This window comes from Symphalangus syndactylus, chromosome 5, assembly GCF_028878055.3.
Source record: "Symphalangus syndactylus isolate Jambi chromosome 5, NHGRI_mSymSyn1-v2.1_pri, whole genome shotgun sequence".
In the NCBI taxonomy this organism is placed as follows: domain Eukaryota; kingdom Metazoa; phylum Chordata; class Mammalia; order Primates; family Hylobatidae; genus Symphalangus; species Symphalangus syndactylus.
The window spans coordinates 7605113-7625464 of NC_072427.2; the positions used below are offsets into that span (position 1 = coordinate 7605113).

General features: G+C 44.1%; 1 protein-coding gene across 4 annotated transcripts in view; it reads right to left on the reverse strand.

Annotated features, from left to right (window-relative positions):
• IGF1R (insulin like growth factor 1 receptor) overlaps positions 1-20352 on the reverse strand; it is a 317640-nt gene that overhangs the window by 68442 nt on the left and 228846 nt on the right. For all 4 annotated transcript variants that reach the window (XM_055277093.2, XM_055277092.2, XM_055277091.2 and 1 more), the window contains exon 3: positions 5243-5555. In XM_055277093.2, the coding sequence (XP_055133068.1) occupies positions 5243-5555 (313 nt within the window). The remainder of the gene's footprint in view (positions 1-5242; positions 5556-20352) is intronic.

Below are 20352 nucleotides of genomic sequence, written 5' to 3' on the forward strand. Positions count from 1 at the left end.
CACAGATAATTGAGTCTGTCTTCTTGCATTAAAAAAAAAAAGGATACGCTTTTTATTGTTATTACAACATGCATTAGAAAAAGCAACTGTTTTGAAGCGTTCATGTGGTCACATGGTATCTCATCCCCAAGCCCACCCAAGATAAGCCACTCACATTGCAACCAAAAGGAGAAACAGCCTACAAAGGAAGAGCGTGTTGCTTGCTTCCAGACAAAATACATGATGCATCCTCAAGGCATTTGTGTATCACAGGCTGTTGACTGGTGAGCCAGCTGGTTCCATGTGGGAGAGATAGTGTTGCAGAAAGGAAGCTCTGGGGGTTCTGGAGGAAAACAGAGCTGCTTTCTGATATTGTGACCCTGGCCTGTGTACCTGTAGGAGTAGCTAGGAGAGAAGACAGGGACAGCAAAGGGACTGTAGTGTCTCTGCCTAACAGTAGTCTAGCTCCTGCAGTCAGTGTTCTGGCAAAGCCCAGTGAGGGATGCCAAAAGGCATGTGGTATAGCACAGATCCATTATTTTCTTGCTAAAGCACAACTGAAACTATTTCTTGACAGTGTTTTGCAGAAACTTGTAAATTGATCCAAATGTTGTTTTCGCTGCATACACAATAAAAGCAAGGGGTTTCCATTACTTTGTAATGAGCTCTTGTTTCAAATACTATCCTGAACATGCCACAAACCACCAAGAGTCAGGGACAGGTAAGACTGGCACTTTTCCTGCTTACCTACCATTATTTAGGAAATAGCAGACAAAATGCTAACCCAGCAGCTGAACCTTTGGGATCTATAGTTATATATAGAACAAGGGTCAGAAAGTTGGATTGATTTCCAAAGTAGACAAATGATATGACCTTATGCGAGGTGTGTGTAATAGGATGGTAAGTTGGGGAGCCATTATATGTACATTATTGTTCTTAAATCACCTCTCAAATTTCATGAAGTAAAAACATTCAAGAGAAACAGTGTAAGTTATAGCTCTTTTTATTAATGTCCCTTCCCCCTACCCGTGAAGGTTATTTTGTATCTAAGACAAAGATGCAGGGTTCTGTTTTGTTTAAAAGCTAACAGGTAAACAAAACTTCTCTGGTATTTTCCTATTGTGTGTTTGGGAGAATGGGGGTCATGGCTTCCGCAAGGGTCCTGCAGGAACTGGACCCACCCACAGATGGGGAGAGTCCTTCCTCTACCATTGCACTCATCATTCTCATTTCTAGCCTGGGTAGAGGCTTCCTTCAGCACTTTTTTACTTGGCCTTCTGTTGTTTCTAATTTATCTACATACCCTATAAACTCTCCATTAAAAAAAAACATTTTATTTTAAAATAATTATAGAGTCACAAAAAGCTGCAAAGACTTACAACAAAGTTACAGAGAGATCCCGCATAGCCTTCACCCAACTTCCTCCAATGGTTACTACATCTTACATGATGTAAGTATCAACCCTGAAAATTAACTGCGTGTGTGTGTGTGTGTGTGTGTGTGTGTGTGTGGTGCTGTGTCACTGATCACTTGTGCAGATTTGTGTAATCACAACTACAATCAAGATACAGAATTGTTTCATCACCACAAAGCTCTCCCTGATGCTACCTGTTCATACTTACTGCCCTGCCCAACCCAGTCCTCAATGTCCCTAACACCTGGCAACCACTAATCTGTTTTCCATGCCTACAATCTGTCTTTTTTCTTTTTTCTTTTTTTTTTTTTTGAGACAGGGTCTCACTCTGTCGCCCAGGCTAGAGTGCAGTGGCTTGATCTCAGCTCACTGCAACCTCCAGCTCCTGGGTTCAAGTGATTCTCCTGCCTCAGCCTCTGGAGTAGCTGAACTACAGGTTCGCACCACCATGCCTGGCTAATTTTTGTATTTTTTTTGAGACAAGAATCTCACTCTGTCACTCAGGGTGGAGTGCAGTGGCGCAATCTTGGTTCACTGCAACCTTTGCCCTTCTGGGTCCAAGTGATTCTCCTGCCTCAGCCTCCTCAGTAGCTGGAATTACAGGCACCCATCACCACGCCCGGCTAACTTTTGTATTTTTAGTAGAGATGGGGTTTCACCATGTTGGCCTCCTGACCTCAAGCAATCTGCCCACCTCAGCCTCCCAAGGTGCTGAGATAGGTATGAGCCACTGTGTCTGGTCAAACTTTGTAATTTTAGTAGAGACACGGTTTCACCATGTTGGCCAGGCTGGTCTCGAACTCCTGACCTCAGGTGATCCACCCACCTCAGCCTCCCAAAGTGCTGGGATCACAGGCATGAGCCACTGCGCCCGGCTATAATCTGTCATTCTGAGGATGTTGCATAAATGGAATGATACAGTATGTGATCTTTTGAGGTTGGCTTTTTCACAGAGCATAATGTCCTTGAGATCCATCCAAGTAGTGTACTTCAGTGGTTTGTTCCTTTTTATTGATGAGTAATAATATTCCATGGTGTGGATGTCCCACAGTTTAACTAATTACCTATCATAGGACATCTGACTAATTTCCAGTTTGGGGTTATTATAAATAAAGCTGCTATGGACGATGGTGTACATGTTTTTGTGTTGACATAAATTTCATTTCTCTGGGATAAATATCCAGGATTACAACTGCTGGGTTGTAACATAAGGGTATGTTAGTTTCTCTCCATCTTTCACTCAAATAGAAGAATCTGAAGCTGGGTACAGTGGCTCACATCTGTAATCCCAGCACTTTGGGAGGCTGAGGCAGGAGGATCACTTGAGCCCAGGAGTTTGAGGCTGCAGTGAGCTATGATTGTGTCACTGCACTCCAGCCTGGGCGACACAGCCAGAGTCTATCAAAGAGAAATGAAAAGAAAAAAAAATGGAACCAATCATCTTTGGTACAAAGTCTAGGAGTCATCAAGCACTTAAAAAATGTTTTTCTAAGGAAGTGTTTTGATAACACGTTTATAGATGAAGCTTCCTCAAATCCATTATGGTATAGAGAAGGTATAAACAAGAGGAAAAAAAATATTTCAAAGTAATTGTTAAATAAGCCTCAAAGGCTGAGAGAAGGGAATTTATTATTCTTTATGGTGTTTTATTTTTAAACAAAAAGGTAGATGTATAGTTTTTAACAGATTGTAAGAATGAATCGGGGAAATAATGGCTCAATTCTCTGAAGAGTGCACTAGAGCGGAAGAAACAACACTGTCAAAGGGACAGCATTCCCACTTAGCCACAACTCTGGTGGCTGCAGAATGACTGAAGGCCTCCAAATGTCATTAAGAAAATGTATTCACAAAATAAAGATGATAGCACACTGAGTTCATGGACAAGCCACCACTCCCCTAACCCCACCCCACGGAGGAGGGTGACGTGCGACTAGTGTCTGAGCCTCAACCTGGTTCCAGGCACTGCCCCTGGGCCTGAGGTGTGCACCAGTAAAAGTCCTTTTACACTCGAAGGCTGCCAACAAAATGTGAGTGCAATGTGGTAGACTGATTTTGGATGTAATATGTATCCTTCACAGCTCACTGAAGTCCTTGGCCTATTTATCATTTTAAAGTATTCAGAGTAATTTTCTTCTTCTTGTTACTATCCCAATGGTTATACAAATTATAAGAGGCAGAAAGCTGCTCTACATCTAATACTATAAAAGAATGTATTATCTTGGATTTGAAGGTAAGCCTACAGTAGAAGCTGCGTCTCCAAATAATACACTAGAAAAAGAACCCCCTTTATAAACACTTGCTCGATGTACTTCATAAACTGCAGCAAAAATTATATTTAAAATTAACACCTACTTTTCTAACATATTTTTATATTTGTAGAATAGATTTTGACAGACTCAGAAAGACAGGCCTCCTGGTGCTAATCATGAAGGAGGCATTTAGTACAGAACTTTCCTAAAAGTTCTTTTTTTTTGAGACAGGGTCTCTGTTGCCTATGCTGGAGTGCAGTGAGGCGATTTTGGCTTATTTCGGCCTTGACCTCAAGGGCTCAGGTGATCCTCCCACTTCCAACTCCCAAGGAGCTGAGACTACAGGTGTGTGCCACCACGCCAAACTAATTTTTCTATCTTTTGTACAGATGGGGTTTGCATGTTGCCCAGGCTGGTCTTGAACCCATGGGCTCCTCAAGGGATCTGCCCACCTTGGCCTCCCAAAGTGTTGGGATTACAGGCGTGAGCCCCTAAAAGTTCTTCACTCTGCTCCAGGAAAGAGAACAGCAACCCCAAATCTCCAATCTTCTTTTGCTTTCAAAGTTATAGTTACCACATTTTTAAACAATGCTAACATCTTATTTTCAAAAGCATAAACCAATGACAAATTTATAGAAGTCCAGTTGACATGTACAAAAGGGCATATGGCATTTGTTATAAGGAACTTCTTCTTTTTTTTTTTTTGGAGACAGAGTCTTGCTCTGTCACCCAGGATGGAATGAAGTGGTGTGATCTTGGCTCACTGCAACCTCTGCTTTCCAGGTTCAAGCAATTCTCCTGCCTCGACCTCCCAAGTAGCTAGGACTACAGGTGCTAATTTTTGTAATTTTAGTAGAGACAGGGTTTCACCACGTTGGCCAGGTTGGTCTCAAACTCTGACCTCAAGTGATCCATGCACCTCAGCCTCCCATAGTGTTGGGATTACAGGTATGAGCCACGTGCCCGGCCATAGGAACTTATTTGCTTCCCAAGTGAAGTCTCCAAGTTCAGGAAGGAAAATGAAGGACATGATGAGCACTGAGGGAGGGGTCAAGGTAGAGGGGGATGAGAGGAAGGAAGGGTTGATGGAAAAATGTCGCTTATTTTAAGCTACTGCTTACTCTGAGCTGCTGCTAGCTCTTGCGCTAAGACGTTTAGGTCTGCTTGCTGGTCTCAAGGATGGTGGTGGGGGCTTGGCATGTCTTTTCTTTTGCACTTCCAAAGCCTCACCTGGCTAGCAGCACCCAGACTAGGAAAATCTAAAACTACAGTCCCCTGTCTCTTAGATGGCAGCTTGGCAAGTACCCAGAGAGACCGTGAACTCTGAGTATCGAAACCAGCAAGCACGTACTTAATTTCAAATGGCCAGGCAGTATGCACTTAAAATACAAAACAAACTGCTGAGGGGGCGGTACGCCATGCCAATTGTTCCTAGAATCTCACCAAACATTTAAGGTAAGCCAGCCCTCTCAAACTGACCCACCTCAGTGAACCTCCTGAGGGCTGCACCCGGATGAAACAACCGACAGAGTCTACCTTTGTGTGCCAGGGTGGCGGGTGAGGGGGGCGGGTAGTGACCACCCATGTGGCTGCGACTGACCTCTGGCTGCCGTTGCGGATGAAGCCCGAGGGGCACTCCTGCATGCACTCGCCGTCGTGGATCACAAATCCCTCAGAGTCGCTGCTCTCGGCACTGAGGATGTTGGCGCAGAAGTCACGGTCCACACAGCGCCAGCCCTCAAACCTGTAGGTGTTGGGCGGGCAGGCAGGCACGCAGACACCGGCGTAGTAGTAGTGGCGGCAAGCTACGCAGGCCGTGTCGTTGTCAGGCGCGCTGCAGCTGCCCAGGCACTCGGGGTGGCAGCACTCGTTGTTCTCGGTGCATGCCCGCTTCCCACACGCACTCGGGCACACTGTGGAGACAGAGGAGAGACGGAGATGAGACCGGGCAGGGGCGGCACCGCCTTCTCTGGGCCTGGCCAGCATCCTTCTGGGTCATTCACTGCTACCACCAGCACCAGGTCACTCACTGAGGAGACCACGCTAAAACACATTACGAAATCCTCTCCCCCACCACTGTCCTTTCATCCCACTTAGACCTGCAGAGAGTCGACATATTTAAAGTTCAGCCTCTCCTAGGAACTCCTTGTTTGGTCTGGACAAACCATTGGCTTCTGTGATCTTGATCCTCTCTCTTCCCATCTGTAAAATGAGGGGGATAATACCCACATGTGAAGGCTGCCTCAGGCGTGGGTCAGCCAGTGGAAGCCCTACAGGAACTCCATGGTTTATTAGTAATTTAAAAGACATTGTGCTCTGCTCACTTTGCATTTCAAATATGTTCCTTACTGAAAACTCTTTAAAAGCCTTAGTGTGCAGAAATGCTTATTTTGAAAATGATTAAACTATACTATAGTAAAGATGATACCATTCAAAATTGTTGGCTTAGATGATATCAAAGGTTTTACCTCAAATAAGCCAAAGCTGTTAGATGACCAAGAAGTCACCATGTCTGAGGGTCATTCTCAAGTCCAAGAACATGGGTGTGTCACAGGAAAGGGGTCCTGATCCAGACCCCAAGAGAGGGTTCTTAGATCTTATGCAAGAATAATTCAGGGTGAGTCTGTAAACTGAAAGCAAGTTGATTAGGAAAGTAAAGGAACAGAAGAATGGCTACTCCACAGACAGAGCAGCCTGGAAGGCTGCTGGTTGCCCATTTTTATGATATGCTAAACAAGGGGTGGATTATTAATACCTGCCCATTTTAGACCATATAGGGTAACTTCCCGATGTTGCTATGGCATCTAAACACTCATGGCACTGGTGGGAGTGCAGCAGTGAGGACGACCACAGGTCACTCTCGTCACCATCTTGGTTTTGGTGGGTTTGTGCCAGCTTCTTTACTGCAACTGCTAGATCAGCAAGGTCTTTATGACCTGTATTTTGTGCTGACCTTTAACCTCATCCTGTGACTTACAATGCCTTAACTGTCTGGGAATTCGGCCTCATTTTACCTAGCTCCTATTCAAGATGCAGTTGCTCTGGTTTCAATGTCTCTGACAAGTGGGTGAGTACTATCTCTGAGCCCACAGAACCATAGGATATTAGAAGCCATCTCCTCTAAGCCTCTTCATGTGCTAAAGTTAAATCAGTATCTGATAACCACAGATCCATGGTGTACATCCCAAATGGATGAGCTGGCATTTATTTCTATAACAATGCTGTCGTGATCACACTCTGTGGGCTGTTAGTCTTACTTGTAATTTAAGTATAAATCAATAAAATATGAAATCTGGTTTGCATTATACATTTCCTACTTTATTCTCAAATTGGAAAACAATACAAAATTATTTAAATGTATATCTTTTTGACTCTGACATGCAATATTGAGCGGAGATTCTAGAATTTGTTTTTTCTTGTAATAAAAATACATGATTAAAAAAATCAGAGATCACAAACAAATAAAGAGAATACAGAGAACAAGTAAGTCCACCTACCCACAAGTGACCCCTTTATTAATATCTTCATGCAGACCTTCCCTGGTCCTTTATGTATGTGCATGGACATATAAATACAAGTATCTATAAAAAAGACAAGCCATTCTGAAAGTTTTTTGGAATAAAAGATTGTGAATTCCACAAACATTTAACAGCAGTACTACATGCCATTGTGAAATGTATCACAAGTTACACCTGTCCCCAATTATAAGCCATTTTCTTTACTTTTTATTATTGTAATTGGCAAAGCAATTTTCAAGAGCACTCTTAACATTTCATTAGGGTCAATTTCCAGAATTAATCTTGTTGGGTTAAACTGTCCTCTAGAAAGTTTGTACTGGTTTACACGCCCACTAGTTGCCTCCAAGAGTTCCTATGTCGCTGCAAATAGGTGAACTTGAAAACAGATATCAGAACTTGGACACGCAAATGAATAGTGTCACCTCTGAAGAAAACTGTCATGATACTGTCAAGCTTAAAATACTTTTGCAACTTTCTCTTTTGAAGTCATCCTTTGACAGAAACAACAGGTTGCCTTCCATTATTTATTCTTCTTGTCGTTTTCAGTAATTGTTAGTTGAGAATAGTGCCATCCAGTTACAGACTACAGCTCCCAGCCTTCCTTGTAGCTAGAGGTGGCCATATGACCTAAGTTCTGGCCAGTGAGATATAAACAAACTTTGTGACTGGAACTTCCTGGAAGACTCCTGAGAACAAAGAGGGCGTAGCCATCCTCCTCCTTGCTGGCTGGAATGCAGCAGTCATGCTTGGAGCTCAAGTACCAACCTTGGACCACAAGGTGAAACATCAAGAATGGTGAAGCAAGATAAAAGGAACTTAGTCCCTTATGAGAGTGGGGCTGCTAGGCTAACCCTGGACTGCTTACTCCAGACTTCTTTAGATGTGAGAGAAATACATTTTATCTTGTTTCAATGACTGCTATTCATATATGCAACTGAACTAATCCCAACTGAGACATGTCTTCAGAGCTATCTATAAAGTGAAGAAGAAACCCATTCCTGTCCGTTTATGCCATTTTGTTGATAAGGATTGGCTCTCAATGACTCCAGGCTATTTCCAAAAACTAATCTAACCCACAAGTAATAAGGAGTTACCCATCTCTGATCACACCAAAAAAGTAAGCATTTTATGAGTTCCTAAAATGTTGGGATATATATGCTGTCTACCAAGGTGACTTTCTTGAAGAGGGTAACACAAATTTGAATTTACAAACCTAGCATATTTGCTGTAAACACACACACACACACACACACACACACACACACACACACACACTCTCTCTCTCTCTCTATCATCAAACCCCCACTTGAAGACAGTTAATAATTTCAAATATATCCATTACAGAGGTCACTTCAAGGTCCAAGATCTAAAGAAACACTGAACTGGGTATCCCAATTTCATGTTTTTAAACTGGTAACAACAGAATATAATTCCATCTATTCTTCACTTATTCATTTAGCAACTATTTAATGTGTGCTGCACCTGTGTGCCAGACAGATGCACGCAGGATCAGCGACAATCCTGTCCGCGCGGAACGGACGACGTAGCAAGTACAGGAATGAGGGGAGCTGCCTGGTGTTTCCTGGGCTTCTGGGTGCCGGGGAAGGTTTTGTGGAGTTGAAAGTGGAAAGATGAGCAAGGGAGGAATAAAGAACACGGCATGTAAATGCAATCACATGTAAATGCTTGTAAAAGCAACGAGGTCACTATGGGTGCAAGGGCTGGGTGTTAATGAAGGCGGCCAGGGACCACTGCTCAGGGAGGCACCGAAGGCCTGTCCAAGAGGGTTTAGCCCAACTGTGGATGATATGAAACCACGGAAAGTTTTAGGCAAGGGAACAACACGGCCAGAATTTCGTATCAGAAAGGTTACCTGGCAGCAGTGCAAGGGACATGATAATCAGAGAGGGTAGGGCTCAAAGGAGAGAGGGACCAGGCTGGAAGAGAGCAGACTCCTAGCCTATGTTACCCCCACAAAATTCACGTCGTATAATAGATCTGTGAGGTTCAATAAAACTGGCTACAGAAACAACGCTCACATTCCTGCTCATCAGGCGTGTGCCAGCAGTATTAAGCATACACCCATCTCGGAGCACTGAAGTCCCCGGAGGCTGCTCTTCAGACATCACCATCACCATGCTTTGTCATTAGAGGAAGGAAACTCTGAGAATCTTACCATCATCATCAGACACTAACTGGGGGGACCAACATCTACTTGCAGAATCCCTTTCCCTGACAATTTAAAGAAAACATTATATAAAATGATGTGTAACAGACATTAAGATCAAGTAGCTATTAATGCAGTAGTAATAACTCAAGAACGTTGAAAAGAACAGAAAAATGTCCCTCTGCACTTGCTTGCGAATAGTTATACCTAAATATCAATGCCGGGATTTTCCAGGATGAGAAAGAAAGAAAAAAAAATTCGACAAAGTACTTGTAGATATATTCCGCATTTCCCACATATCTGAGCAGCAGTCCCCCGAAACCTCCCAAAGGAGTGAGTGAAATTATACCACCCAGTCAGTTCGTGCCACAACCCATGCACAGGCTAGGGAAGTCGGGTTTGTTTTGGTGGTGGGAGCCATTTCTGAAGGAACTTCAGTGAAACCAACCAGGAAAAATCATTTTCTTTATATACAGAGCAACTTCTTAAAGGGATCACAAATCAAGGGGTTCCTTTGTGTTAAATGATACAAACTATGCATAAACACATGCTCTATGGGGGAGTCGCAATGGAATGTGATGGGGAGAAGAGGGGAAGGTCAAAAGGAAAGGTGATCTGTTTGTTAGAGGACGAACTGCATAAATAAGCACGGCTCCAGAGACGGACACCACGCTCCCCTCACTGAAGCACGACCTGAAAGGATTCTAGGAGGCAAGCAAGAGAACGCGAGCAAGTGCGGGATTAGAGAGTCCTGGAGCCAGCCCCAGAAGCCCGCTGTAAATTTTGTCTCATCTCAATGTATATAAATATTATTAGTGTTCAGGACCATTAAGGGATTTCTTGAAAAGCCCCAGGCGGTGTGTCTCGTCAGCAGATGGATGGCTGTTCCATGTGAGCGCCAAAACTGAGAATTTCATCTAGTACCAAATTTCCAATTACAGCGCTATGGGGGGAAAGGAAGGGACCCTCTTCTCTGGATTCCATGAATAAACACACTGAGTGCAATTAAAGGCATTTCAGCTTTTAAAAATAGGAGGAAAATAGAAGCTGCTATAAACTAACAAATATACAGAGAAAAAAGCAAACTGATTTTGCCAATGAGATCCTTCTATTCCTTGGAATTCTTACAGTAACCAACAATAAAAACAAAGGCCCATCTAAACTGTTGGAAAAGCTAACATGTCCCACGTCCACCGCTAAAAGGATTGGTTCAGGTTTGCAATCACATAAAAATGAGGCACTGCACTTAAAAGCTCGTTCTCTTCATTTTTTCTTCCTTGGGGGGAGAGGAAGAAGAGTCACACACATCAGCCTTTAACTCTCTCCTCCTCCAGAGTCCTTGAATGTATCAAATTATTTCTAGAGGTTTTTCAAAACCATTTGTTTTTGTTCTTGCCAGAGTTTTTTTTTTTAATAATCATTAGTCCGGAGAAACCATTTTTTTTGAGACGGAGTCTCGCTCTGTCGCCCAGGCTGGAGTGCAGTGGCGCGATCTCTGCTCACTGCAAGCTCCACCCCCCCGGGTTCATGCCATTCTCCTGCCTCAGCCTCCTGAGTAGCTGGGACTACAGGCGCCCGCCACCACGCCCGGCTAATTTTTTTGTATTTTTAGTAGAGACGGGGTTTCACCGTGTTCGCCAGGATGGTCTTGATCTCCTGACCTCATGATCCGCCCGACTTGGCCTCCCAAAGTGCTGGGATTACAGGCATGAGCCACCGTGCCCAGCCAGGAGAAACCATTTTTAAAAGCACACCATAGGCTGGGCGTGGTGGCTCACGCCTGTGATCCCAGCACTTTGGGAGGCCAAGGCGAGCATATCAAATGAGGTCAGGAGTTCAAGACCAGCCTGCCCAACATGGCGAAACCCCATCTCTTACTAAAAATACAAAAATCAGCCAGGTGTAGTGGCATGTGCCTGTAATCCCAGCTACTTGGGAGGCTGAGGCAGGAGAATCGTTTGAACCCAGGAGGCGGAGGTTGCAGTGAGCCAAGATTGCACTATTTTACTCCAGCCTGAGGGACAAGAGCGAAACTCCATCTCCAAAAAAAAAAAAAAGAAAAGAAAAGAAAAAAAAAATACGAGACTCAACCTCTTCACAAGGAACAAAACATGAAAGAGGGGCCACCTGTCCATACCATATTTTACAATGCAAATAATTTTACCCCCAGTCATTTCTAAAGGAAAGAACTTATTCTGTAGATGTTCAAATAGGGTAAAGCTTCTGAATCAAAATACAGACGAATTTAGGGCCATCTCAGCTGTTTCTGGGTTGCCCTAAGGGACACACCACTGTTCCATATAAACGCAGGGAGGCTTTCCCTAGCAGGTATGCATCCTTATGCAGGCGGATTAACTGCTCCTAACTTCACGAAAGTGAGCTTCAACCTCCAAAGTGCATCAGAGAGACACATGGTCCAAAGAGATTTTATGATCTTCTTGCCTTGCCAGGAGAGGAACTGACCATGAGACAACATGGGGAGGAGAAGGAAAGGGAGGCGGGGGGAGGGCAAGCCAGGGGCTCTAGGTGAACTGACATGCAGGGTCGTCCCCCAGCCTGAACAGAAGTCCACCCAGGACGTGGGCATTCTTCTCCAGAAAGGACTTAGCTCAGCTGAGGGAATGAGAAAGGCTTCTTTTGATTTTAGCAGTCAGGCCTCAGGTAGTTACACCCTATAGATGTGGCAGGTTCAGGGACTCCGCCCAGCCCTTCCAGGGCTCACAGCCTGAGGACAAGCAGTGGGAATATGAGCCAGTAGCAAGCAAAGGGTAGATTAGGGCTGCTTGCCAGAGGAAGGGACTTCCAGGCCAAAGCTGGACAAGTAGTAGGAGCTAGCAGGTGCATGGGGATGTTGGCAGAGCCGACAGAGAGTGCGGGCCAAGAGAAGCAAAGGTAACAAAGACAACCTCAGCACGACTGAAGGATGGAAGCACTGGAGACGGAAGGGAGGGGAGACTGGAAGGAAAGATGGTGTGCCCCGAGGTGTAGGGAGAGCCTGGAACAGCCTTTTAATCCAGCAACAGGAGTTTGCACTACTCTTAAGAGGAAAAATACTATTTTAAGCAGGAGGCACATGATCAGATGTGCATTCTAGCCACAGTGGCGCAGATCAAGAGGACAGCACTGCAGATGAGGAAAAGCAGGGTAGATTCAAGACATGTCTAGGACCATTTGGAAGGGTACAGAATTTCTTTTTTTTTTTTTTTTTTTTTTTTTTGAGACGGAGTCTCACTCTGTCACCCAGGCTGGAGTGCAGAGGCACAATCTCAGCTCACTGCAAGCTCCGTCTCCTGGATTCTTGCCATTCTCTTGCCTCAGCCTCCCAAGTAGCTGGGACTACAGGCGCCCGCCACCATGCCCAGCTAATTTTTTGTATTTTTAGTAGAGACAGGGTTTCACCATGTTAGCCAGGATGGTCTCCATCTCCTGACCTCGTGATCCGCCTGCCTCGGCCTCCCAAAGTGCTGGGATTACAGGCGTGAGTCACCGCGCCCGGCCGGGTACAGGACTTTTCTTTTGAGGGTGCAGGAAGATCAGCTCAGCCTGGGATGTGTTCTTTCTGTGTACACATCCAAACGGAAATGCCTGGCATGCAGTTTGTATGGATGCAATCAGGTGTGCTCTGAGCTGGAAATGTCCTGGGGTGTGGTCAGCAGATGGATGGAGAGGGGACTGTGGGTGGGGTGTGGGGGAGTTCTGAGAATGCCTGGGGGACCCAGGACAGATCCCAGCACACACCGTGGCCAAGGCTACCATCGTTCACAGGGGCCTAGCAGCCCCCAGCGGAGTCTTTACTCCTTTAGAATACCCCCATTCCTTTAAAAGAAATGTGCTTGAGTGGATACAGTATATTCATCTGTGAATTCCCAGACCCATGTTTCACCCTTCTCTGTCCCCACGTCTAGGTAACAATAATAATGTATTTGTGGAATTATCTGGAGCCTCATGAACACGGTACCAAGGGCCTAAAGGCAAAGAGTTTTCAACCAAGGGTTGGTTCTTGCTGCCTTTTGTCTGGTCTTCGAACTAACCAGAGCGACAATAAAAAGAGCCCCTCCCTCAGGGGCTGCTTTGGAAGCCTGTGTGCCCTGCTGCTTTTCCAGGGAGGCAGAAGCAGCCCAGCGAACACTTTCGACAGAAAGGTATCTTTATTTCCAGCACCCACGAATGACTGCAGAGGGGCTCAGGGAGCCCATGGCTGGCACAGGAGGGGGACAGCCTAGCCAGGGCAGGCGCTGAGTCCACTCAGCTGACAGGTGTGCCACCATGCTCTCGCCTCGTAAAATAATCTTCAACCAATCCCCGCTTCTGTCCTCTCACACACACTACTCCCCACCCCTATCACCCCAGTGAAGAACAGAGTGATGGTGAGCACAGGCTTCTCAGGCTCAGAGAGCCACCGTATTACACCTCGGCGTATTAATGTGAAGTTCTTTAAACAAGTCTGCTAGGTTGGAAAAGGAAGCTTAGCTGAAAATGCTTAGACCCATGAGGTAAAACCAAATGCTGCACATACACACAGTAAAGAAATATTTTCTCAAAATGAAGACAAGACGATTCTGTCACGCTTCTGGTCATCCTAAGGAATGGTTGAAGAAAAACCCCACTGAGCCACTGCCTAGAGATTCCAGGAAGAGTTTAAAACAACTTCCAAACAGGTTTCTGCCTGGAGCTGTAACCATTATGTGGAATTAGCTACGCATGGCAAAAGAAAGTTCAAGTGGCAAGCTCTGTGTCTTAAACGTTCACAAAAGAAAATCACATCAGCAACATTTCTCTTCTCAATGCCAAAAAGAAACAACGTCTTGTTCTAGAGAAAATATCCCACTATAGTAGTTAGACCCAGAAGAAACACTTTACGGTCAGAATAGAAGATACCACAGTTTGTCTGAACCTAAATAAAAAGGTTTTCAAGAGAACCAGCGCTTTGGGGGTACACCCAGGAGCACACAGAAAGGTACACCGAGCAGAACTCTCAGTGTGCACAGCAGGGCTGGTTAGTCACAGGGCTGGACCACACCTTTCTGAACCTGTTAAGATAGCAGGCCTGAAAGCGCCCATTTTCTCCCAAGTCCAGTGTGTACAAGGAGATCTTGCAGTCTTTGAAAGGGGTTGAGACTCCACTTTGAGTCTGCTGTCTTCCTAACAGGAAAAAGCCTAGACAAGGGTGAACTTCCTAAAGTACTAGGGTATACAGAAGGGGCAAGGAGTTACATATTTTCACCCCCATCACTGTCCCTATTCACTCTCTTCTCCTACATTCTAGTCCCTTTGAGGTGACACTGGGTTGCAGGACTGCTTTACGGCATGCAAAAGCAGGCAAGAAGCTCCTAGGGCCGTGACATCCACCTGGCCCAGTTTACAAGCGACAAGTACTTACGCAGTCCTTTCTCCCTTTCATCCAATCACAGATTCTTAGATTTGAAGAGAAATTTACAGTCATCCATCGCATACTGATCTAAAACACTTCTTTACAAAGACCTGGGTGACCCTTCAAACAAAGTCTAAGGGAACTCATTACTTTCCAGGAAGTGCCACTCCACTGCCAGATAGCACCCATCTTGACCAACTTCCTCCATACACATATTAAAAATGCGCTTTCCTGTCCTGGACCCTCCCCAGCCCTCATGCAGGTGTCTAACACACAGGGGAAGTGAGTGCTGCTTTGTACAGGTCAGACTTTCAAACAATATTCCAAGATGACGGTCACGGCTTCCCTCTGAACATCTTACTCAGTCACCACTCACGGAACACGCCCCAGACCTATTCTAACAGTACAGAGGCAGTCTGAACAGGGTAGAAATGCTCTTTTTTGCCCAAAGCAGCTTGCTTGCAGTTTCTCTGTGTGATCTTAAGAATAACTATCATCAAACATAGCTGGCTTACTCTGAGCTTCTAGTCACCTGAAGTTCCAGGTCTTCTTGTTCACAAAAACTATTCAAATCTCTACTATATAAATGTAATTTATACTGGAGGTTCTGAATACAGGACTTTGTATTGATATACAGTTAATATTCACTAAGTATATTCCATGTGCCTTGCAACACATTAAGCATCTCACATTTCTGCATTTAATTTAATCCCCCTAATGATCACAAGGGGGCAGTATCATTATCCTCATTTGTAGATGACCAACTGGTCACACCAAGAGCACACAGCTGTTACACTGCAAACCCGGGCTTGGAACCCAGATCCTCCTGATTGTTGATTGCAGCCTCTTCCCCCACCGTGTTTATGGTGGTATGTGGTTGCAGCATGCCTCTATTGTCTAAAAGTGGCAGCCAGGCACAGTGGCTCACGCCTATAATCCCAGCACTTTGGGAGGCCGAGACAGGTGGATCATCTGAGGTGGTCAAGAGTTCAAAACCAGCCTGGTCAACATGGTGAAAGCCCATCTCTACTAAAAATACAAAAATTACCTAGGTGTGCTGGTGGGCACACTTGTAGTCCTAGCTACTCGGGAGGCTGAGGCATGAGAATTGCTTGAACCTGGGAGGCGGAGGTTGCAGCGAGCTAAGATTGTGCCACTGCACTCCAGCCTGGGCGACAGAGTGAGACTCCATCTCAAAAATCAATCAATCAACCAATAAATAAATAATAAATATTTTAAAAATAATAAAAGGAAAGGGCTATAGGAGTTCATCTCATGCTACTTTTCCATTTGAGCATGTATCCATCAGGAAGAAATACAGCACCCTTTTCTCCACCACACTAAGAGGTATATCACTTAGTCTGAAGGATAAAACCCAGGAAACATAACACTCTGGAAAAGGGTCAGGCATCCAGGTGATGCTAAGGAGATAACACGTACCCACTAAGGCCTTATTTATTGAGTTCCAGCAAATGGAACTTTTTTTTTCTCTGCGGAAGTGTGCAAGCAGAGTTTCCAGTCTTGCTGAGCTACATGAATTGATGAAGAAAATAAACTCTCATTATCTAATCTCATTAGTAAGACTTGTTTGGGTGGAAGTGGCTGTGTGGGTCATTGAGTCTTTCTGGGTCTTGTTGTTCTGTCTCCTGACAGCACAGTCATTTATACACGGTTATATTTGCCCTACAGAACATGCTGCAGTGCCTGCCTCTGATGAGAGGAGCTTCTGCTTCAGTTGTTGCAATTGAGCAGTGACCCTTGCTGATAAACCTGTGGATTCTGGTATCTGTGGGAGATTCCAGAACAAATCCCCCATGGGCATCAAGGGAAAACTGTCTATGGTACCACTATGATGTCTTATAGGCTATGTCAAGCTTGTGAAATTAAAGAACAAAGTCTGTTGTGGAGAAGAAGAAAAAAACTTAGTTCTATGCCATCCCCTTGGTGGTACATATAATCAAGGCTCACAGAAATATCCAAGTTCCAAGTAGATTCTCACTGTCTGGGACAGAAGGCATGCCACAAGGTTTGGCTGCTGAATGTATCTGTGAACACTTAATTAATGAGCAAAATAAATAATCGCCTGACAGTGCCCACTGGATCATTTAAGTCTCCAGAACCAATACGCAACGCTGGGCAGAGTACTGAGAAAAAAGAAAAACAAACACCACAGAAAGGGCAAGCAAGAAACCAGAAGGAGGAAAGTTATAAATAGCATCATTATTAAGCAGAGGTTTTGAGAGCTAATTAGTAAGGGTAAAGAGAGAGAAGCCATCAGTGCAAAGAACTGACACAAAGGCTGAGAAGGAGGCTCAGGAATTGTCCTCTAGCTGGGCTGTTGGGATGGTAGAGGTTATATGGTGTTTCTCCTTCCTTCACACATCTTTTACAAGAGCTTTACTGAGATCTAATTCACATACCCTATAACTCACCCATTTAAAGTGTACAATTTGGTAGCTTTTAGTATATTTAGAGAGTTGTACAAACACCACAATTAATCTTAACAATATTTTCATCACCCCAAAGAAAAACCCAATACCCATTAGCCATGCTTCCCACCCCCCTTTCCCTAGGCAATCACTATCACACTTTCCGCCTCTATAGATTTGCCTATTCTGGATATTTTACATGAATGGAATCAGACAATAGGTAGTGTCTTTTGTGACTGGCTTCTTTTACTTAGCATAGGTAATGTTTTCAATATTTATCTCTGGTGTGGCATATATCAGTACTTCATTCCTTTTTATTTTCACTCATACATTTTGACTTTCATGATTCACATCATGGGAAGATTAGCCCTATAAACCTTTCTATTAATGTGTAGTGATAAAATCACAGGTACACTGGTCACAGGTTGGTGGAGAGAGGCCCATCTGGACCTCAGAATCTATCTGCATTCTAGATTCATTCTAAAGGAAAAAGGATTTGGTAATGCTATCAAATTGACCAAATTGTGCCATCTTTGATACCAGGAAAAAAGAGTTAGAGACATCCAATCTGTCAGGGAATGTTCACCCCCGTGTGCCTCCCCTCTGCTCCGAGTCAGCAGGACACCTGCTCTAATGATGGAGAATAAAATAATGGAATTAGCCTCATCTTTACAGAAATGCCTGGCAGAGGAACTGGATGCTGTAGCACAGAAAGCCTCCTTAGATGGCAGCAAGGGAAAAAAGCAAAGGAATAAAGTCCAATATTAAGAAGGGGCTGGGGGTGGAATTTGACCTTCTACTTCTTTTACTATCACTGTATTTTTATAAAATATTCTAGCGTACTTTGAAATCATCCCCAAATTCTTTCTTTTAAACTCATATTCAAAGCCTACTTATAAATTTGGGAAACAGAGATAAGCTATAATGGTAACAAAAAAAAAAAAAATCAAGGATAAAGGCAACGAAGAACACTGTGGAGTCCAGGCTGGACCAGCCCTGCTCCGGCGTTCTGGGGCAAGGTCATCATGGGCTGGGTTTCTTCACGCATGGACATACAGTGTCTCTCTCACAACCCACACCCCCACCATTTTTTTTTTTTTTTTTTTTTTTTTTGAGACAGAGTCTTGCTCTGTCGCCCAGGCTGGGGTGCAATGGCACAATCTCGGCTCACTGCAACCTCCACCTCCCGGGTTCAAGCAATTCTCCTGCCTCAGCCTCCCGAGTAGTTGGGATTATAGGCTCCCACCACCATGCCTGGCTAATTTTTTTTATTTTTAGTAGAGACGGGGTTGGTTTCACCATGTTAGCCAGGATGATCTTGCTCTCCTGACCTTGTGATCCACCTCTGGCCTCCCAAGGTGCTGGGATTATAGGTCTGAGCCACCATGCCTGGCCTGTTTGTTTGAGTCTTTCACAAATAAGAAGAGAGAAATCACTGCAGAATGGGTGACTATTTTGCAACTCTTCCCCAGTGCTATGAGCAACAGGCATGTGTACATAAAAACACCCATCACTTAATACTGCCTGTCACAGATGCTTAAATGGACAGGGTAGAAAAAATATTCTTTTCACACACTTAAAAGTTACTTCAAGTTATTTTAAATTTGGAACTGTTTGTATATTCCTTATAAGTTTATAAAACTCACACTGTCGCTCCATGACTAACTAAAGTGGAATTGAGAGAGTATTCTATATTTATAACTTGACTGGTTGTTCGTGCTTACAGCCCTATTTCCACTCTCTGTTACTGTACACAGAGTTATGTGAGGTATTGTGGGCTCCTAAATGTTGCTGATTTCCTAACAAGGCAGGCTTGTGTCCCGTAGGGACAAATTGGGGACTGTTTTGACCAAGTGGAGGCCAAGCTCAGAGGGAGAGGCCTCCAGCTTTGTCGTTTTGGCTGCATCTCCTAAAACCAGTGTTAGAGTCCACTTCTGGGCAATTACATGGCTTACTGGTGTTGACCAAGGTATCAATGCTACCGATATACTGCCTACTACACATATCCTTAGATGCTCAATGCTACACAGCTGTAGCTGCAAATGTCCCTTCTGCCTATTTTGGTAGAAACTTAGTCCAAAAGGTGCAATGTTTCAACAACCTACGCAAAAGCCCCTGCCACACATATAATCATTTATGTCAACATAATTTAAATGACTAAACTGAAGACAGCCACTTGTAGGGAAACTACTATTTAGAGAAGAGTATGCAATGTTTCTGATAAAATTTTGTCAGCAACAGCAGAACTATTTATCAGGAAACTGTGAGAAATGTACGAGGTCCCTGGGGAGGTAGATTTTTTTGCACTACCTGTGGAACTTAGATTTTTACCTGCACACCTGTATAGGCAAATCACAGTGAAGCCTCTTCACAGGTGCTGAGTAAATTCAACAGGAACAGCGCCTTCAACGCTACCTCCTTAGGGGGATACACACCTATTCAGTGACCTCACAATTTTGCACAATCACTTGTGAAAGTCTCTTTTTAAAAATGCTTCTAGAGGCCACAGTACATTCTTTGACAGAACCTCAAGAGAAACAAATTTTTGAAAAAAAAAAAAAAAAAAAAAAAAAAATAGCCGCTAGTGCCATTTTTCTGTCTTTCCTAATGTCAGAAGCAGAAACAGGTATCTCATTTCCATTCTGTGGCTGTTGGTGAGGCTGGATTATCTTTCTCACACATCTCTTGGCCATCTGCATTACCTCTGGCGTTAACTTTTCTTTGTGTCCTGGGTCCATTTTCTTCCTTGGATCTTAAGTTTGTATTATTTATTTAAATTTGAGCTCTTAAAGAAGTACATGCTTTTTAAACACAGCATTGTGCCTTTAACACTTTTGTTTTAGATGGCTTGGTGATAAAATGCCTTTATGTGTAAGTCAGTCTCTCTCTCTCTCTCTCTGGGTCCCTCTCCCTGTCATAATTAAATCTGCCAAGGAGCATGGACAGCAACAGCTACAGATCAGTAACCTTGAAAAGTTTATTTCTTATCTTTCCAGCTTCTCTGGTCACCTCTCTTTTGATCTGGTTACTTCCTGATGGCACACTTTTGGACTTGTAAACATTTATTACAGAGTATACATTATGCTTAAATGCTACACTGCTCTTTTCCATCATCAAATCTGATTGCTGGCCCTATCTCCTGAAGTTAAAGTACCTTTTACCCTGTGCAGAAATCACAAAAGATCAACTAGACTTTCAAAGTAAACTCTTATCCAGGATGGAGAG